This window comes from Sorghum bicolor, chromosome 6, assembly GCF_000003195.3.
Source record: "Sorghum bicolor cultivar BTx623 chromosome 6, Sorghum_bicolor_NCBIv3, whole genome shotgun sequence".
Lineage (NCBI taxonomy): Eukaryota > Viridiplantae > Streptophyta > Magnoliopsida > Poales > Poaceae > Sorghum > Sorghum bicolor.
The window spans coordinates 50,370,597-50,391,786 of NC_012875.2; the positions used below are offsets into that span (position 1 = coordinate 50,370,597).

Below are 21,190 nucleotides of genomic sequence, written 5' to 3' on the forward strand. Positions count from 1 at the left end.
TTAAATATAACTTATATATCTAACTTTATATAAGTTGTGTTCATAATTTTTGTGTTTCTAGAATTTGGTTTATTTATGTGTCTATTAATTACTTTTGTGTTTGCAGTTTTGGCACAAGTTAGTTAATTCGTTCCTTTGTGTTTAATGACTTTTTATACATAAAAGGTGTTCTATAACTCTTAAGATTTTAAGTTTTTCGCATAAGTTATATTTTATAACTTTCATGGCATAAGTTATATGATGTAACTTAATATACATAAATTAGTAGCAGAATAAATCTTTGAAACATGTGCAAGTGGGGTCTAGTTTTGTTCGTTTTGTCGTGTAGAACACATCAGTGCAGACGAAATTAAAAAAAAGATACGCCGTTCAGAAGTTATAGTATTTTGAAATAAATATTTCTCTTTTTCTACCGACATCCTTAAAAAGCGCGCATGAATGTAGAAAGCGCGCATGAATGTAGAAGTGCGGACTGCGCATGTGCGGGTAGTTGCCAAAAAGAGAAAGGAGTGAGATTTTTTTTTCAAAATAAGGTATGTCTGAAATTGATCGTTTGATTTGATATGGGTGAACGTCCGTAATTTAGTGAGGTCGTTTTCAGGTTCTTGTCTGGGTCCGATTTATGAATGACATTTGGAAGGATTTCTGGAAGTCATTCAATTGATGGAACTGTTGTATAGTCTTAGGCCTTGTTTAGTTCTAATTTTTTTTGGGAAATTGACACTGTAGCACTTTCGTTTGTATTTGACAAATATTGTCTAATTATAGACTAACTAGCATCAAAAGATTCGTCTCGTCAATTCCGACCAAACTGTGCAATTAGTTTTTATTTTTGTCTATATTTAATACTCTATGCATGTGTCTAAAAATTCGATGTGATGGGGAATCTAAAAAATTTTGTAAATTTTTTTGGGAACTAAACAAGGCCTTAAGTTTCTCTGCACCTGATTAGTAGGCGCAGAGCTTTTGATCTCCTGTCCTTTTTTTCATTAACTACTATGTAATTCTTGATAATCTGTAACTATGTTGATTATTTTTCGAAAGTGTGAAATGTATGAATAAGAACGGGCTGAACTGTCTCTTTAGTATTAATACGAGTGAAAGGATGCATCCAATGATCCAATAGTCATCCATTGAGAAGGCAACATATCAGAAAGCCTCGAAGTGAACTTGGAGAACAATAGTATGACCTGTGGATATAATGAAAATAACCTTCTCTAAAAATCAATTTGAAAAAAAATATAAGGAACGTACGTGTTTAGAGCTTAGTTTATTCTCTCTCAGGCCGTGTGCGGTTCTTTACGACCTGTACGGGGAGCTTAACCTTCGTCTCCACCCATTCTTCTTACAAATTAGTATGCTCCGCTTCACCTCTGTCTACACATGTTCCATGCATCGTTAGTTTGCTACACTTCACCTCTGTCTGCACACGTTCCATGCGTTGGCACAAATGATGGCCAGATCCGGCGCCAACCATGTCGTCTTCGATGATCGTGTTGTCCTGATCTGGTGTCGGCATGACGGCTATCCTCAAACGTGCAACGACGGGTTATTTAGTTTGCTAGCTTGATTTCCTTGACTCGCTTTGCTTAGCAAAGCTACCCTTGCCAGCTTAGGTGAGCCTAATTGGCTCTTCCAAGCTAGCAAGTGAAAACGTGTTCGCATGGGAAACGAGACACACATCGGGGCCAATAGCCCAACGCAAACTATAAAAACAATGTAGTTTAAAGTATTACACCACACAGACATAATGAGTTTAGACATTTCAACAACTGCTTGGTTAGAAGTCACACTATGTCATGCTCCATGCATGGAGGTGTCATGGGATGTGACATCTAACATGTGGCACCATATGAATCACTGACAGTAGGCCAGGAATGACAAATCTGCAAGAACCCATCCATAAAGATGGCATGTGGTGGCAAATAACTAAAAAACCCAAAATATTTGCATTCCTAGGTTTAGGCATGGAAACCAAGACAAGTGTAAAATAATGCTTGTGTCCATATAAGCTGTGGATATTCTCAGTTAAACTTTATAAGCAGACACACAGTGTTCAAATAACAAGCATATGGCCGGATATGACTTTTTCTTTTGCTTTAGGCCTTGTTTAGTTCACCCTGAAAACCAAAAAGTTTTCAAGATTCCCCGTCACATCGAATCTTGTGGCACATGCATGAAAACATTAAATATACGAAAACAAAAACTAATTACACAGTTTAGCTGTAAATCACAAGACCAATCTTTTGATCCTAGTTAGTCCATGATTGGATAATATTTATCACAAATAAACGAAAGTGCTAAGTACCGAAAACTTTTCACTTTTCGGAACTAAACAAGGCCTTAGCTGTCTTTCCATCCTCTTTGTGCGTAGGAGTGCGTGCCTCTAATACCAATGTATGTAAATAGCCAAATATTATGGGATTTTTTCTGAATGATAGATGTGCAAATATTATTGGATGGAGTGAGTAAATTACAAAAAGTAAATTCATATGATACAGGAATCTAAAGAAAATGTAGAAACAAAAGAAAGTTTTCATAAGGACCATGTTCGTTTTTTCCCTTTAAATTTCATATGATTTCGTGTTTTACATCAAAGTCCAAGAAAATTTATAGGTTTTAATTAATCCTTTATATTCTAAAATTGATAGAGGAATATATTATAGGAAACTTTTCAATAGGACTAGGATCCTCCAAAATTCGGCTAAAGAAAATCCAAAACAAGGGTTAAAAAAAAAATCCAAAACAACTGCTCGTGGCACCAGCACCAGGTAGCAGACAACGGTGACGCACCCAAAAAAAAAAAAAAAAGGACACACTCGAGTCTGGACGCCTGCGGCCTGCCTGAACTGTAGACTCGGGCACGTTTTCTCCCTTCCGGCTCAACCAGCGCTGCCACTCGCCACGCCACGCTCCTCTCGCCCGCGCCGGCCCCGCCTGGCCTCCTCCGCCCCTCCCCCTCACCGGCGCGCCTCATACGCGCCGCGTGCTCCTTCACGCGCTCCGCCCGTGGGATGCGCAATCTGCTGCTGCCCCGCCGCCTCCTCTCCGCTCCCACCATGGCTCGTGCCTCCGTCTCCGGCTCCGCCGCCGCGGCCAAAGCACTGCTCCCCTTAAACCCCGTCCGCGGCGGCCGCCTCCCTTCCCTGCTTCCCGCGCGCCTCCCTGTGCCCGGGAGCGCCCGCGTGCTCCGCGGCGCCTCGCTCCGCTGCTACGCCGCCGCCGCCGCGGTGGCTGAGCAGAGCCGCATCAAGGTGCAGAACCCCATCGTCGAGATGGACGGTACGTGGGCCTCCCGCCCCTCTACCCTTTCGTTTGCGTAGGCGTGTGGATAAGCTTATGGATTGTTTTGTTTTCAGGGGATGAGATGACGCGGGTCATCTGGAAATTGATTAAGGATAAGGTACGTGGAATTCCTATACTGTTTTCTGCTGTTCTCGATCGAGATCGATAGTAACCTATAATTTGATCACTTGATGGCTCGCTGATGTGCGTGAGGTGGTATGGGATCGAACTGTGTGTAGCTCATCTTCCCGTACCTGGAGCTGGATGTGAAGTACTATGATCTTGGAATTCTCAATCGCGATGCCACCAATGATGAGGTCACGGTCGAGAGTGCCGAGGCTACATTGAAGTAAGTGTTGATTCTGTTTATCCCCTCGGGGTCCGGATTAGGCTGATGTTAACCCAATTATTGTTCTTGTCGGTAACTTTGTCGCCAGAGCATCTAGGAACAAGGTTTGAGAGCTTTTCATGGGGCATAATCATCTAACTGACTCAACAATCGTTATTTCTTCATTCATATTGCTTAATCGTGAATAATTGTTCAGAGTATGTGAATATCGTGCATGCATGACAATTACCTGCAGTCCTGCACCTATTAGAAGGTTAAGCATCAACATTAACGTGTTGAGTTTAAAGTTCCTGGCTTGCTTTTCTCTGATAGCTTTCCATGAAGAGTCTATCAAATATCTACAGTGGTGTGCATTTTCTCAATGGCAGGATAAGTCCTTGCCTTTTGGAAATACTAAAGAGTCTTCAATGTTTGTAGTTTGTAATTTGTTCTGTAACATAGGGATGCTGTACTCATTTCTGGTAATACATTCTTGTGTAGTGGTGTTACCCAGCACCCAATCACTAAATTTTGGTTGGCTATCTAAATATTAAACTGTCAACTCTTCTACTATTGTTCTGGTGATCATGATTTACAATCTTAGTGTCCTGGAGCTAATTATTAATTATAGTTCGTCTCAGAATCATGCTGCATCTTCTGTGAACTTCATTTGCTTTCAAGTACCACGACACAATTTTACATATAAAATCATTTTGTACATTCTTTTCACATTGATAACATCCTGTTTTGTGCCTCAACAGGTATAATGTTGCTGTTAAGTGTGCAACAATTACGCCTGGTAAGTCCCTTCAACTTTGGTTTCCCATATTCAATTATATATTGGGGCATTAAGGTGCATTTATTTATATGCAGATGAGACTAGAGTAAAAGAGTTTAAACTCAAGTCTATGTGGCGGAGTCCAAACGGCACAATAAGGAATATTCTAAATGGTTTACTCTCTGCTCTTTCTTATTTATAGAAATATAAGGTTTAACATACTGGAAATTATATGAAATGTCCTAGATCTTTGATAGCTAAATTTTAGCATCCATCCCTTGGCAGGGACTGTTTTTCGTGAGCCTATCTTGTGTAAAAACATCCCAAGAATTCTTTCTGGTAAGTGATTAGTACAGTATGGTGTGTTCAATGCAACAGATAATAAAGTTGCCAAATTAGTGACATTTCATTCTTTAGGTTGGAAGAAACCTATTTGCATAGGAAGGCATGCTTTTGGTGACCAGTATCGAGCTACTGATATGATTATTAATGGTCCAGGAAAGCTAAAGATGGTATTTGGTGAGCTCCAGTTGACAACTTTTTTTTGTTCTGTTAAAGGTCTGCTAATGGTAATTTCCTAATATGTTCTTTGTTGCTACTGAAAAATCAGTGCCTGATGGAGCTGACCCGATGGAGCTGGACGTTTATGATTTTAAAGGACCTGGTGTGGCATTATCAATGTACAATGTGGATGAGGTATGGTAGAACATCGATAGGACTTGTTGCTAATTGCTATCTTCCCTTGACTGGTATCCTAACTTCCTATTTCTTTTTAGTCTATTAGGGCTTTTGCTGAGTCGTCTATGGCTATGGCACTTTCGAAAAAGTGGCCTCTCTATCTCAGCACCAAAAATACAATCCTGAAGAAGTATGACGGCAGGTAGGAACCACCATCCTTTGATCTTTAAACATTCTTTTGTCGCCTCAAGGACTTTCAAGGACCCTTCTTTATGATGGTTCTGTGATACATAGTTTCATCTTTCTCTCTGAAATCTGAAGCATTTTGTCTGACAAGTAAATGTGTGGATTCACTGTTATGATATCAGAAAACACTATTTGTAGGAAATCTTATTACCTTTGTGAATTTTCTTCAGTTTACAGTTATTATTGCATTTTTTATCACTATGATCTCCCCTTTAAATTTTTCTTTAACTAGACTCTTTATTACAATATAAAATACTACCAAGTCTCTGTGTGGAGGGTTCAGATGGGGGCTAGAGTGTCTTTCCATGACCTCCATTTGATGGCACTTTCCAAAAATGGTGATGTGCACATGTTGCTACTGAACTTTAATGGCAATGACACTTTCCAAATAATTCCCCTTCAATCCTTTGTTAATCTCAGTACAAATATACTGAAATGCAAGGTTTTGATTGCACCCTTCTCTTCTTGTAGTATGTTTTTCCCCTCATATTGTTGTTATAGTGTTATATCATACTTTGTTACAGCCTCAAGGACTACCAAGGACCCTTCCCTCTATTGCTTCTAGGAATGTATACACAGTTTGATCTTATTCTCTGAAGTCTGGACTGTGAATGAGCAAACATTTGGTCTGACATAGCTGACCAGCAAGCATATGCCTTCACAGTTGTGCTACTTAGAAGCATTGTATGTAGGCAAATGAGTTATCGACATGATATTTCCCTCAGTGTCAAGTTACTACTGAATATCGTCTAAAAAGAAGTTACTACTGAATATTTAACATTACATTTGTATCATTGCAGTTGCTTTTCCCCTGCCTTTTTGCAACCTACAGACTAGTTTGGGGGGCATTAGGGTTCAGATGGGAAGCAAAATGTCTTTCGATGATCTGCGTTTGACTGCTCTCATTTTTTCTTGGTTGCCTTATGACCTATTCAATGAAACTACTCCACTGCAGCGAGCTAATCATGTTATACTAGACCAGCCAGTCGACCAATCTTGACATTTGCAAATTTGAAATGAATTATATAGGTTCAAAGACATCTTCCAGGAGGTATATGAAGAACAATGGAAGGAGAAGTTTGAAGCAAACTCAATATGGTTTGTGCTAATTTATCCAGATTTTGATTATGATAGCTTTTCTCAAAGGTCAAACAATCTTTACATGTCACATGCAGGTATGAGCACAGGTTGATTGATGACATGGTGGCCTATGCTGTGAAAAGTGATGGTGGGTATGTTTGGGCATGCAAAAACTATGACGGAGACGTACAGAGCGATTTTCTTGCCCAAGGTTTGCTCAAGTTCCTTTCCAGTCATTGCAAATTCGAATACAAAACAGTTTTTGTGCCTAGGGGGGTTGCCCCTCCACCCACCCCCGCCCCCCCACCCCTTTCTAGACCATCAATTTCTGTCGGTCAGATCAACGTCAGACGGAGACAAATGGCAACTGACTTTCCAATGGTTCAGTAAAAAGTTCCACCTAGGGGAGACCTTGACAGGCTTCTGTGCCGCCTGCCTCTGGCCCTCCAGAGCGCGTCACTAAAGCTTGAGCCCAATGCATGGCCACAAGTCCACCTCTGTCATCTGCTTGCTCTTCTCCCGGCTGTCCCCCACCAGTGCTAGTGGGGGCCACTCGGGTTCCGGCGCCGCCATGCTGATAGACCTCCGCTGCTGCAAGTCCTCCTGCAGGCGTGGGGGGAACGCACTGGCTGCTGCTTTTGCGGGTGCCAACAGGGCATACGAGCTGTAGCGGTGGTCCTGCTATGTGCAAGGGGGCAGCACTCTGTCTAAAAGAAGTAGAGACTAGAGAGACTTTACAGTGTGGTGTGGTGTGGAAGAAGTGAGGAGAGAGAATTGACGGGCCGGTGATTCCCTTCAACTTTTGCTTTCCCCTCTGGGCACTGTTCCACCAGCACTCTGCGTGGTAGAAAAATTTTGACCGTACTGACGTGAAGACAACTTCCGTTAATACAAATCATAGCAACTGCAGGCAATGGCCTGGATAAGGAGTCGCCATACGATTTTTTTATTTGAATATACTGCCTTAATTGAGATAACACGATTATACCTTTCATGAAACTGCATGGTGATAATAGGTAGCATCCTTGGTTACAATATGGTTATTTTCCATGTATCCTTTTTCTGATAATGCTTTTTTTTATAATGAATGCTTGTTTCAGGTTTTGGTTCTCTGGGTTTGATGACGTCTGTGCTGGTACGTTGTGTTATCTTTTACACCGATGCAGAACCCATTGCATAAAATTAAAAAAAAAACAATAGCAGAAACTAGGATGAGCTGTGCATTTTTTATTTAAGTAACAGGAATTTGGACTCAAACCCATGGCCTCAAATGGCACATCCCTGTTATCCAGACCACTAGGCTGCATATATGTCCCTAATCTTCTTTTATTATATTGGATTGTTCACTGATAATTTCTTTCTATAGTTGTCTTCTGATGGGAAAACATTAGAGGCTGAGGCTGCTCATGGGACTGTCACTAGACATTTCAGGCTACATCAGAAAGGACAGGAGACAAGTACCAACAGTATTGCCTCTATATTCGCTTGGACCCGTGGACTAGAACACAGGTGATTACTCTTGTTGGAGTAAACGGTGAATTTTCCACATGACCTGTGGAACCATGGACATGAACAAACTGAATCATGTTATATTTGTGTTTGCTGGTCAACTTGTGTTCCTGCTAATTCAACAATGCTATCTTTGTCTGTTTAGGGCAAAGCTGGATAAAAATGATAGTCTGTTGGATTTCACACACAAACTTGAATCTGCATGTGTGGAAACGGTGGAATCTGGGAAAATGACTAAGGACCTTGCACTTCTTATCCATGGCCCCAAGTAAGCTGATTTATATGTATATATACCTCTTCAGTATTTTTCGTCTTCATAAACTTAATGTTCAAATTGCTGATACCATTTTGAGTGGAAGCTTATTGATAGGACAGCAAAATGATAATGTCACATTAAGGAATATACATCACCTTTGATGCTGAAAAGTGAAAACCAAGACAGTTAGAATATAGCTTTGCATGGGTTGTAATTATATTAGCCTTAACATAAGGCAAGCATCAAGATCGTGTTACTGGAATTGCATTAAGGACCAAACAGTTATATTATAAAGGATCCATATCTTTTACTTGTTCCTCAGCATGATTATAGACCAAAATCTTCTGCATAATTGCATTTTTTTTACTTTCTTAACATGGTAATTCTCATGCTTACAGATGCCTCTTTCTGAATTTGTAAGCAATGGACACAAGTGTAATGAATTTTAAGCTATATATCAATAGCCAATAGCTAACCATGTGGTGTCACTGGATCTATCGTGCTATTTTCCCTGGCTCTAGACACAGAAATTTTATTTGTTTAGAGCGTGACTTGTTGCCTCTGCTGTGCTATTTTACATCACGAGTTGATTACATAAACCTGAAAGTTTTGCTGTTGCTAGGGTAACAAGGGAGTTCTACCTGAGCACCGAAGAGTTCATCGATGCAGTCGCACAGCAGCTGCGAGGAAAGATTCAATTACCAACTATGGTGTAATCTTGAACCTGAAGCCTGAAACTGAATGAACTAGATTCATTGTGCATTCAGCGCACATTTTGATAGAGATGGCGAGATGGATCAGATTTCAATTTTTTTTTTGTTTCAACTAAAGTTGGGTATATAATGGCCTGTTGATCAACGAATTCAGGGCGATATTGAGTTTAATACATTACTAGTTCAGACTGACTCGTGTTATTTTTCATTTTCCATAACTTTATCTGGAGACTGATATACATGTTTGCTTAGCACCCTGAAAATCTGCCAGGCACAAGCATGCAGTCTAAATGGCTGCCTACTCCTGTCAGGTAACGTTTTCAGGCCATTGATTTTGGACGGATGGTGGGCAGGATCGTTGCCTGGCCTACCAACCAACCAAATTTGGTCTGCCTGCGGTTAGATGGCTGCCTATGCAACGTTTTGAGGTCATTGATTTTGGTCGGATGCTGGCCAGGAGCCCAGGACCTCGCCAGGATCGTTGCCTGGTCTACCAACCAACCAATAAGGTGCAGAGCTGCTTTGGCCTTCTTTTTTTCCAGAGCTGCTTGAGAGGCAACGTCAGTGTTTAGGACTAGCTTTACTCTACGTTTTTTAGCCAAAGGGTTTTTAGCTTCACGCATTCTGTTCCAGAAAAAAAAGTTGAGTTGTGAGAGCACCTAAAGAGGTGCTCCACAAACTCTAGTTTTTTTTAAAGAGTTGAGTTACGAGAGCACCTAAAGAGGTGCTCTATAAACTCTATTTTTTTGGAGCTGCTCCGTGGTGAAGTTTATGGAGAAGTCCCAAACACCTCTAAAATAAGCCCATATTGATGCACACTTCATACCTGAAGTATGGTGAGTCCGTGTTCTCTTTGGGAATTTTCTGCTTGCCTAATCAGTCTACTCAGAGGCGGAGCTCCCCATACGGCAGGGTGGGGCAGCTGCCCCACCTACTGTGCCGACGGGAGCCTCCTATACCACTGTCTTTTTCGTCAAGCTCGACAGTCGAGCGACATCATTCAGCCTTCGGCGGCACGTCTAGGTTCCTGGCTAGACTGAAATAAAAATGATCTGGAGAGGCCTAGGAACACATCAGCGAAGACCAAAGGTCCAATGGGAGAAGAGAGCCTATCAACCCAACATCGAAGAATCACCGGTCATTGCCTAGCTCTCGATCCCCCAATCCCTGACCGCATCAGTTTGTCACCGGCCGCGCATTAGCCATCAGGGCTGCCCTTGCTGTGGCTGCCGCGGTGCCCCTTGTTGCACCAGACTGCTGGTGCCCCTTGTTGCACCAGACTGCCGGGCTGGAGGCTGCCGATACGGTGCCTATCTACGTCAGCGGCTCAGTACTATGCAAGGCACAGTCCAGCAGGTCAACAACCATCAAGGATATGGACTATAGAGGATGCGGTGGGAGATGGACAAATGGTAGAAAATAGGTGACTGCCGCTGGAGCTAGCTGTGGCCATGGGAGAGGTCCTAGCACTGGTCCCTAGTTTATTTGGCGTTTGTCGAATTAAGAGACTATTATATTGAGTTTATATGCATCGCTATCTTCTAATGAGAGATACTATCATCTTAAATTAATATAAGTTTGCCACCTATATACTGTATATTACGTTGTCATTCAAAAAATTATGGTCCTAATGTGCCCCACCTAAATTTTCGACCGAGCTCCGCCACTGAGTCTACTCTAAATTGTGAGATGTTTTAGTTTTTCTAGATACATGACTTGTACTGTGCATTTAGATTTATATATAGTATGTCTAGGAAAATCAAAATATTTTACAGTTGGGAGTACTTGTTAATTCTGAACAGTATGTAATTTAGGCCCAATTTAATACTTCTTTCTGCATATAATATTCCGATAATACGATATGGTACCTGCGATGTGTATTACGGCAGATGACTGCACCATGATTGGGTAATTATTAGAGCGACTCCCAGACTGTACATATCTCTGGGAATAGAGATTCTGATGAAAAAAATCTCCCCAAAAACTCATTTAGGGCTAGTTTGGTATGGTTTTGGCTCCTAAAAGTACTCTGGATCCTCTTAATAGAGCAACTTCTCTAATTAAGCTGAACCTATTTTGAAAACATTTGGTAAAAATGAGTTCTGTGGTAGTTTTGTAATAATTTGTACACAATTTATGAAGAGAAGTCGGGAGAAGTTATATTTTTCGGCTCTGGCTCTTTGGGGCCTTGTAAGAGAACATTTTTTAGATGGTAATTTGATAAGGCTCCTTGTAAGGCTGTGACAAGTCAAAACCAGAGCCCCGCTAAATATTTTCATCATTTATTTATGATTTATTCTCTTCGAAGATAGAAAGCAAAGTTGACTCTTCGGAGTACTGACCAAGATATAGGTTGTTGGAGAGCAAAGAGACATGAAGAGTGATTTTTATTAGAAAGAATATCTCTCTAAATGATGATTCAGAGGGTGAATCTAAGAAAAAGTTGTTGAAGATGTTTTAGCCAAAGTTGTCTGAGCATGGAAATATATAAAGTGATTTTATTTGAGTAGATCAGCTAGTTATAGCTAGTATAGTTAATATAGTATTGTATTAGCTTTAATTTAATATAAAGAGTTCCTATTAGACTACCTATATTAGTTATAATAACTGCTCCCTCTCTACTGCATGGCCTATTTGGATGACCTATCTAATTAATATAAAGAGGCCATATTGTAAAGAGGGAATAGTTATATATATAGTTAATATTTAGTGTGTTTGGTTCAAAGATGAAGTTAGATGGGATATGACGATCTATGAATATTGGGATAAGGATATTTTGGTTAGATGGATAGGACAAGCCTTTTTTTAATTTGGTTGGATGGATGGAAGTGGATGAGATTTGAATAGTTGTCTAATTATATCTATTATGTAAAAATAATAACTACTAATTATACACTAATAAAAATGAACTAATGCTAATTTTACAATGAAAATCACTAATTTAAAATAAATGTGATAGTTAGCACAACTAATAACCTAATTAGCACATGAAAAGTTGTAGATTGTGTTGAGGACTACAACTTTGATATAAAGTTTGTCTTCATTCAATTTTATATGAAAAAGTTATGAATCATTTTTTATATAGAGTTTTTAGATCACTTTGTCTTGACCTTGATAAAACTCAAAACCAAGTTTATGGACCGGAATGACACAACTCAATAAATTTGAGGACCTATACAGATGATTTTTAAGTTTAGGGATTAAGATGATATAATTGAACAAGTTTAGAGACCGAGATGAACGCAGACGAACAAGTTTGAGAATCAATTTGCGAGTTTAGGGATCAGAATGACATATGTGAGCCTGTTCGCTGGTCTAAAAAGTTATTGCTAAAAATACTGTTGACTAATTTATTATGAGAGAAAAACACTGAACGAAAAAATACGGCTTATAAGATAAGCAATATGGTGATGGACTTTATTCAAAATTAAATGTCTTCTAATTTGGGATCGTATGCATTCGTAGGTTGGTTGGGTGGTGGAGCATCTTTACTCGTGGGCACCGTGGGATGCGTGCCAAGGCGGTCATCGGATGCGGACTCGCCCTCGCCCTCGCCCTCGCCGGTCGCCCTCGCCCGCGTAGTTGACTCACGAGGACCTACTCCCTACAACCACCCCACCACGCCATCACCGCACCGCCGCAGCCCTTCTTCGCGCCCCCTTATAAATACGACAGGAGGACGGGTAGCGGCAGAGATGGGAATCGCCTCCTCCTCATCATCCAACCCGGAATCGAGAGCTATGGCGCTCGCCAAGGCCAAGGAGATCGTCGCCTCCGCTCCCCTCGTCGTCTTCAGGTCTCTCTCTCCCTTACTTCCTTCCTACCTCTCCCTCTCACGCGCACCATGAACCAGTGCTACTAGACAAGGTAGGCTAGGCTTCGAGAATATAATAATCCTAAACAAATAAAAAGGGGGAGAGGTGAAGCTGGGGGAATTTTTTTCAGTCGTCCTTTCCCCTCCGTATGAGTTGTAAAGCGCATTCTTCTTCTGTTCCCCTTCCGCGAGAATATTCTTTGTTCATCTCTTAGATTGATTCGAGTCTTAGAGACTTAAAGTGATGCGAGGAAGTTACACGAAGGAATTTATAATTATTGTAGAGGTCAATTTCATTACAGATGTTCTAACCCTCGATTCCTCGCAGATTTGCTCCAATCAATGTGGAAAATGCAGAATTAGGGTCGTACCTATCTTATGTGTTACACGAAGGAATCATTCACGTTTGTACTCCAATCAATCAATGAGTATATGTCTGAAATTCTTCTGCTAATGGATTACAAAAATGATGCAGGAGGATCCTTTTCTAGATTAAAAGGCACTAAGGGTCTGTTTTGATATAAACCCATTACCGACGTGGATTGTAGTGTGTTACGAGGGATTGGGAGGGAAATTAGTTCATTCCCTCTTCAGTCCACATGTATTGGGAGGGAATGGGTTTATCCAAAGCCCTAACAAATCTAAGTGGGCTGCAGATTTGCTTGATGAAGTCCTTGCTGTTTATTTTTATAGTTTTGTTTGTAGCGAGAATAGCTCTCTGTTGGAACACTTGCTGGATGTATTGCTAGCATGGTTACCTTGTCACTCCTCATCAATGATAAATCTGAGGCAGATCTATCACTGTATTCTACCTTTTTTTTTGTTTTTGTTTTGATCCATATTCATGTGCTCTGTGCCTTTTTTGTTTCGATCCATTTTCACCTCTGTGGCTGATTTGCATTTTGGGTTACCTGCAGCAAGACTTCCTGCCCTTTCTGCGTCCGTGTGAAGCAGTTGTTTGAGAAGCTGGGAGCAAGCTACAAGGCCATTGAGTTGGATGTGGAAAGTGAGTGCACTTAAATTTGTTCGTGCTTTCAGTGACTTATGCAATTCATAGTTTGATTGTACTTAGGTATTACCGCTAGCTGAAAACTTGGGATGTTTTTGGTGTTGTTTTGCTGAATTATAAAATGTTTATAAGAGCTTATACATGAGATATTTAGTACACAAGTACCATAATGGATTGTGGCACAATTGAATTTCTATGCAAGTTGGTGATTTGGTTGGTCCTTATGGCATGAGCTTAAATGATCTCCACTTGGTTAGGTGCTGGAGAAACACTGGTTATGGCCATAACAAGAACAAATCATTGGTTTCTTTTTTGCTGCTTCTTTGTACAGTCCTTTGCAAATATTTGTACAGCTTTGCTCTCTATATAAATAAATTTTCCCTCCTGTTTTGTCATCAGAAAAAAAAACTAAGAACAAATCACCTGATAAATATAGTGCCAAATGCTAAGCTGCATGTTGCTAACCTGCAGTGTCTTATGTGTCGTATTGTTTCACTTACTGGACCATATCACATTCTTTTAAGCTGAAATATTTGGATTCCAATCCCAAGCACAAATTACTATTGCTGCTGAGTTTACCACTCATGGCAAACATTTAGTGGGTCTCTCTGTGCTTCATAACTCTTACTGCACTAACCTGTTCTATTTAGGTGATGGGCCTGAGCTCCAGAATGCCCTCAAGGAGTGGACTGGACAGAGGACTGTCCCAAATGTCTTCATCAATGGGAAGCATATTGGCGGCTGTGATGGTGAGCCTCTTCTTTATACAATTGCACACCAAGGTCTTGTTTAGTTCACCCTGAAAACCAAAAAGTTTTCAAGATTCTCCGTCACATCGAATCTTGTGGCACATGCATGAAACATTAAATATAGATAAAAACAAAAACTAATTACACAGTTTAGCTGTAAATCACGAGACGAATCTTTTGATCCTAGTTAGTTTATGATTGGATAATATTTGTCACAAACAAACGAAAGTGCTACAGTACCGAAAACTTTTCGCTCTCCGGAACTAAACAAGGCCCAAAGCATATAATCTACGACTTTGTGAATCCCTGTCTACCACTACCAAGTTACTGACAATGCATATATTGATATGTACAAGAGCAAGACTTCGCAACATGTACACCTGCTAGGTCATCTTCTCTCTGAAGTTACCTGACATGTTAATCTGTTCTGTGGCAGATACTATGGCACTGAACAATGATGGGAAGCTGGTGCCTCTGCTGACTGAGGCTGGAGCCATCGCCGGTTCTACCTCAAAGACAACCGTCACTGCTTGACATTTGTGTTACCGTTCCTGTGCTTAAAATAAAGATGCTTTGCAAGTGCTGAACTTGCAGCTGTCAGATGCTATCTGGGATGTTGGATCCCTGTGTACAAACTGCCTAGACATCAGTCGAGTCGTATCCCAGTGCTTGTTGTGCACTCTACTGCCGTTGCTCTGTTTGTCTTTCTTCTAGAAATACTCCGTCCGTGCATATCTGAGCCTGGACTGCATTTCATCCAATGAAAATGAGTAAATGCTGTAGTCCAACTGGAACCTGAAAACAGTTTCCGGCGTGAAACTGCAATGGATTAAGGATTATGAGAACCACTAACACATAAATACTTGTAGGCTCGTAGCACCCAGATGATACGCAAAGCACGCCTTAGGCGCCAGTCCGAATGGGAGAGCCTAATCTAAATTAGCTAACAGTAGTACACATCAGGAGTTAAACATTTTTAAATTTGACTAAATAAATATATAAAAATATACTAATATTTATCATATGTAATATATATTATTAGATTGAATATTAAATATACTTATTTGTAGATATAAATATTGATATTAGTTGATATATTTTTAGTCAAATTTAAAAAAATTTGACTCTTTAAGAAGTAAAATGTGCATTTATTTGTGGACGGAGGTAATAACTAGATGGACATGGACTACGGGGCCGAACCGAACCACGGAAGCGATCGATCGAGACGGAAAGAAAAGGAACAGACGCAGAGAAAAAGTGAAGGCGCCTCGCCGCCGCCGCCCTAGGCCTTACCCTCCGCTCCGTGCCACGTGTCCTTCGATTGACGATGTCTTCTCCTGATCAGGCCGACGTTGCTCCGGTACGCTCCGATGGCTTGGTGGCGGGCTTGGCGGCCCCAGGGATGGGCGAATCCTCGGGGATTGGGTCCTCCCATGACGCCACGTCCGCTACGGCGACTGCGAGGCGGAGGACGCCCGGCCGATGGAGGAGGATCGCACGCCCCGGGGCTGCCACTCGGCCGCCGTCGCAACCGCATCCGAGATTGATAGTGGCGACGGTGGGGTCGAAAGAGTGGTTGGAGGCGAGGGAGAGGGGGAAACAGCAGATGCTGAAGCAGGCGGAGGAGCTGGAGAATATGGCGGACGATGTTCCCGGCTTATCGGAGGAAGACCTAGCCGCCTGGCGCGCCTACAAGGCCAAGTTCTCTGGGTATATGCGCTGGATGGCCACCGACGAGGTCACCATCCGCCCCACGCCGCCACCCAGTGATACGCAGTAAGAACTATGATGCCTTTTCTTCCTCTTGCCATGTGTTGACTGCTTTTTTATCAATACCCAACAAAGAAAAAAGAGGTTTCTGAGTTTGTGTCTTACTCTTGTGTTCCTTGAAGCATTTGATGACGTCACCTTAGTCGTGCTTAAGAAATGTAAACAATGATTCCAAATATATTGACCCCAAATACTAATTCTCAACTTATTTTTCACATGACTCATTGCAGAAATTAATCTCTCAACACCAGTTGTTGCTACTAGAAGAATTACAACCAATTTCAGAAGCTTGTACAGAACATCATATTTGTGGTTTTCTTTGTTTAAGCAAGCACAATTGAAAGCTTATATTAGCAAGATTTTTCGTGCTTCTTTAAGGGTAGTTACAAAATCTTGCTAATATAAGCTTTAAATTGTGCTTGTTTAAACAAAGAAAACCACAAATATGATGTTATATAGCCACCACTCCTCATTATGGAACTTGTATGTGTATGTGACTATGTTACTTTCTCATGAGTTATATGAATTCATATAAAAAGTATGTTATTTTATTGGTTCAATGACTTAAATTTGTAAAATATCATATATTTATGTGACATTGAGAAGTGAATAAAATCTATTTTGTTCGTGATCCACATCACAAATTCATATAACTGTCTAACTTATGCTGAAACTTGTAATGCATCACAACTAGTGTAACTAGCCTTACTCAAGGGCATTTAGGTCTTTTGTTTGTTTCCTGTTAGCATTTCACTCAAACTGACGCAATGGTATCCTCCAGCTTAAATTGCTTCACAATGGTATCCTCCAACTCATTTTTTTTTTTGCAATTGTATATTGGTACTTCCCAACTCTATTGCCATTGCAATGGTATTTTACATATATTCTCCAGATCTATAATTTGTACTTTAATTCATACTATTGTGGACCTTTTGCATTTTAGATTGATCATTTTCCATGCTACCATGTTTCCCAGTTTGGGCTAACACTCTATTACCGGTCAAATTAGCTAACTGATCATACCCCTTCATGTGCAGAGAGGAGCAATTGAGCGCTGAGTACATGGAAGAACTTCTTGCTGGGCGTGAGATTTGCCCTCAAGCACGAAACTTTGCTACTCTTGCTCTTAAACACTACAACTCCAAGAGAACGGTGCATTTTTGTAAAGCTTTGCATTGTTGCCACTTTTAATCTCTTCGGTGTCATGTTCCACTCATCAGTTATTCTAAAAATAATGCAGCATAAATTTGAGATGGCAACTGTGCTTCTATCTAAGTGCTTCGCTGAGGTAGATGGACAGACATTTGCCCATGTCAACTTTACTGCAGCCCCTGAGGGTCAAAGCAACTCCATTACAGGCAAGAGGCTGTTCTTTGCCGAACTCATGCTTATTCCAGAGCTTCAGGTAGATGAAACTGCTGAGCCTATGCGTGTCCTCAATGTGTGCACCATTGATGATTCATGTTATGGTATGTTGGTACAACTCTTTGCTTCATACCTTTATTGTTAACCTAAATTGTCAATCTTGCTAGGACATATCTATTTTCTGGCTTAGAGCTGAGGCCAGATTGAATTACGCAAGGAAATTCCTTAAGAAATGCCACTATTTAATGTGAAATTGCTGCTTGGACAAGTATCTTAAATGAATATGCATCATCTATATAATTTGATCATGCATTCTTATATTTTTAATCATTTCTCCGTATCTTAAATATTTTTACAATTTTTCTTTGATGGATAAACATAATCTAATCTATATAATTTAATCATGCAACTATAAATTTGTTATGGTGTCTATATATCTTGAATAGTAGTACTGTTGGGATATTTTATCTGTGTGCCTCTGCTAGAGGCGTTTCAGTAGAGGTTGTCCGATTCAAGCTTATTTGATCTACTATATATGCAGTAGCTAAACTATTTTTATTAACCTATAGTATTAGGAAATGACTCATTAGGAATGCTTGTATTAGGAAAGGATCCATCAGGATCATGTATTTTAGGATGGTGATTAACCATAGCCTAGTTGCCTTGTATTGTATTGTGATTGTGGCTATATGTCCAGCAGCCCCCACATTGGGTGTGTGGTGTGATTCCTATACTTCTCTACATATAGGCCCAGGTGGTTTATAACTTGATACGTTCTGCTATTTAATGAGATAACATATTCTTTGATGTGTAAATGGCATCTCTAATATATTTACTTTTTTGAAAGCCTGGATATCTAGAAATTCAAAACGTTTTAAGTAGTTGCTGAAAAGCTTGGTCTGTGGTCATCTCTTTAATCAATTGCAATCTTCACATTGATGTCATGTTCTCTAGTGTCAATCTAAGAAATATCGTACAATGAGTAAAGAAACAAAGCTCAATATACTCTTTTTCTTTAAATGTTTACTTTGTCATGGATTTAAGTTTTCTTTCAGTACTAAATATCATGTATATTGAATAGAGAAGTGGAAAGTTTCATACAGTTGGTTATTTTGATTAATATTTGGAAATTGTGCTGCTTTTTGTAGGTGGGTGTCACTTGATAAGGAGGGATATCAAGAACACGCTAAGAAACAAAATGGATTATGAGCGGTGTCATGCGTGTAGCCATCGAATTAAACACCCAAAAGGTGATCAGTTCATTGCCGGTCATAACTCCACCAGGATGCCATACTACAGCGCGTTTCCAGCGGTGTCCTGCATGCAGCCACCGAATTAAACACCAAAAAGGTGATCAGTTCATTGTTGGTCGATCAGTTCATTGTTGGTCATAAGTCCACTAGGATGTCATACTACAGTGCGTTTCCGTGGATCCCCAAATTTATTACTCTATGTGATGGAATGTAATAGGTTGTTTTTCATATAATTGAGTTCATTTTGGAGGGAAGTAGATTATGTAAACAAGGTGGATGTTTATTTCATTTCTCATGTACTACATACACTTGTACAATTTCCTTGTCTGTACTGACAAAAGTCAAATTGAAAATGCGGTATTCTTCCTTTAACAAACTTTAAGGAACTTGACACTTTAAGGAAGTTGGATTGGCTGTCTGTCCACATATTCCCTTGTCAATTATTGTAGTAGGGAACACACTTAAGGAACTCAGATAGTTTGTCTGGAAACAACTCTGACCTTGACTTGGCAGTTATATAATATAAAATTATATAAACATAACGGAGATAAAAAACAAATTATACAAAATTAGCCGCTACAGGTGCAGATCGATCTCGGCATCTTAGCACAACGGCAGCATCTTCTTTAGACAAACACACAAAAAAAATCATCCATCAATCTATGCTAGTTTCTCTTAAGAGCATGTGAACCTAAGCCGTGTTTTAGGTGCCGCCAGGAGAATTGATGACACGGACATGGATTTGTTTCCTCCCAAACAATCAACCTCGACCTCAATCTGCAACTGCAAGCATCGAATCCATTACGAGAGGAGAACCTAGAAGCACCGGATGCACAGGGGAGGTCAGAATGGATGCCATCGGTGATACCGCGCCACCATCCCCAGTGGCGGAGGGAAGGGGGCCTGAGGGGGGCCTGGCACCCCCAAACCTTCCCATAACTCTCTTAATACACCTCATATATTAGATGTTTAATTATCTAATTAGCTAGTTAATGATATTATCTGTACTAAGATTTTTATTCTTATTTCATATTAATCTCTAATAGTTTCTTATACAAATAGAATCTAGATCTTTCTAATATTTTCTTCATATCTTTTATTTTATTATTGCTTATCAAACATCAGTTTGTCCCCTACCACACACTCTAATTAGCTAGTTAATTGAAAATCAGTGTTTTCGTTATTTAATCCTTCTGAATTGATCTCCAATAATGAGATCTATATTATTTAGCATTAGTCTTCCTATTATCTTTTTGATCTCCTATGTTTCTATCATTATTCGTCTAAACTCTAAACGGTCATTTAGCCCGTTGTACTCAACTTTTAAACACTAACAATGGTATGGTGTTTCCGTTTAACCTTCTATTTAAATGACCATTTTACCTGTTTAAGTGATCGTTTTGTCTAAGACTAAACGATATGTAACTGATTGTTTATCATTTGATATTAGGATCTAGTACTAATTAATTTTGCTCCCGTTTAACTACTTGTTTTTATTGTGATTATTTTCCTAGGCAAAGAAATAGAATGATCGGGTGAAGATTAGAGGCCTGAGACTAGTTAAATTTCTCTTTTATTTTTTTTTAGATTTTTTGCTTTTTTGCATCGCAACACAAATATTTATTTTGGTGCTATGTACACCTTTGTCATGTAATATTTTGACACACATGATTGTTTTTGGTTTGTACGGCCCCCCTATGTTCAAATCCTGGCTCCGCCCCTGACCATCCCTACGAAGGAAGGGCCGTTCAATATCCGTGGCACCATCCGATGCCTCCCCGATGGATCCATGACGCCAGAGGGAAGGACGACGATGTCATTGGAAGGAGGATGGGGAAGCCACGATGCGCCACCATCCCCTACGTCCCTCCATCGACCGCCGTGGTGGAGGGGAGGGAGCACAACTGGTCGGTGGGAGGGAGAGCCTGAGAGGGCGCCACCGCTGGGTGGGAAGGAGAGGGCGCTGCCGCCAGGAGGGGGGAAGGGCGGCCACGGCCGCTTTCGGGACACGGGGAAGCTCCGCCGTCGTCACTGTAACAATGGCCGCGCCACCACCGTCGCAGCCAGGAGGATCGGGGCCGCCGTGGTCATATCCAGCCATCCAGGTGGGTGTGGGCACCGTTGACTACGAGAATGTTGGGGCACAGCGCCGCCGTTTGGGGTTATTTATATATGCAAATTTTGAACGGTTTGTGACATGGCTCAAATCGCGGGGCGTGATTGGTGGCGCTAAGACCAGGTTTCACAGCGTTGTTTCTAATGTTATCATGTTATATGTGAAATGAAATAAAACTTGGATGAAACACTCATTCTTAATGGAGAGTTTCATTTTATGGTTTCATAGACATTTAATTTCA

General features: G+C 40.6%; 2 protein-coding genes across 4 annotated transcripts; both read left to right on the forward strand.

Moving 5' to 3' along the window:
* LOC8075909 (isocitrate dehydrogenase [NADP]) lies at positions 2,882–9,088 on the forward strand. Its single transcript, XM_002446720.2, has 15 exons — positions 2,882–3,282; positions 3,360–3,403; positions 3,525–3,634; positions 4,375–4,412; positions 4,487–4,564; positions 4,677–4,730; positions 4,809–4,910; positions 5,002–5,087; positions 5,168–5,271; positions 6,345–6,413; positions 6,491–6,606; positions 7,496–7,530; positions 7,762–7,904; positions 8,050–8,172; positions 8,783–9,088. The coding sequence occupies exons 1-15, from the start codon at positions 3,015–3,017 to the stop codon at positions 8,874–8,876; spliced, it is 1,464 nt and encodes a 487-aa protein (XP_002446765.1). The 5' UTR covers positions 2,882–3,014; the 3' UTR covers positions 8,877–9,088.
* LOC8075910 (glutaredoxin-C6) lies at positions 12,373–19,215 on the forward strand. Of its 3 annotated transcripts, none has more exons than XM_002446722.2 (6): positions 12,568–12,669; positions 13,605–14,445; positions 14,882–16,221; positions 17,253–17,367; positions 17,456–17,684; positions 18,729–19,215. In XM_002446722.2, exons 3-6 carry the CDS (start codon positions 15,773–15,775, stop codon positions 18,917–18,919), a joined length of 984 nt encoding a protein of 327 aa, XP_002446767.2. In that variant the 5' UTR covers positions 12,568–12,669; positions 13,605–14,445; positions 14,882–15,772; the 3' UTR covers positions 18,920–19,215. The 3 variants fall into 3 exon arrangements, with proteins under 3 accessions (XP_002446766.1, XP_002446767.2, XP_021318947.1); XM_021463272.1 differs by having other exon boundaries at positions 17,456–17,573; XM_002446721.2 differs by lacking the exons at positions 17,253–17,367; positions 17,456–17,684; positions 18,729–19,215 and having other exon boundaries at positions 12,373–12,669; positions 13,605–13,693; positions 14,347–14,445; positions 14,882–15,220.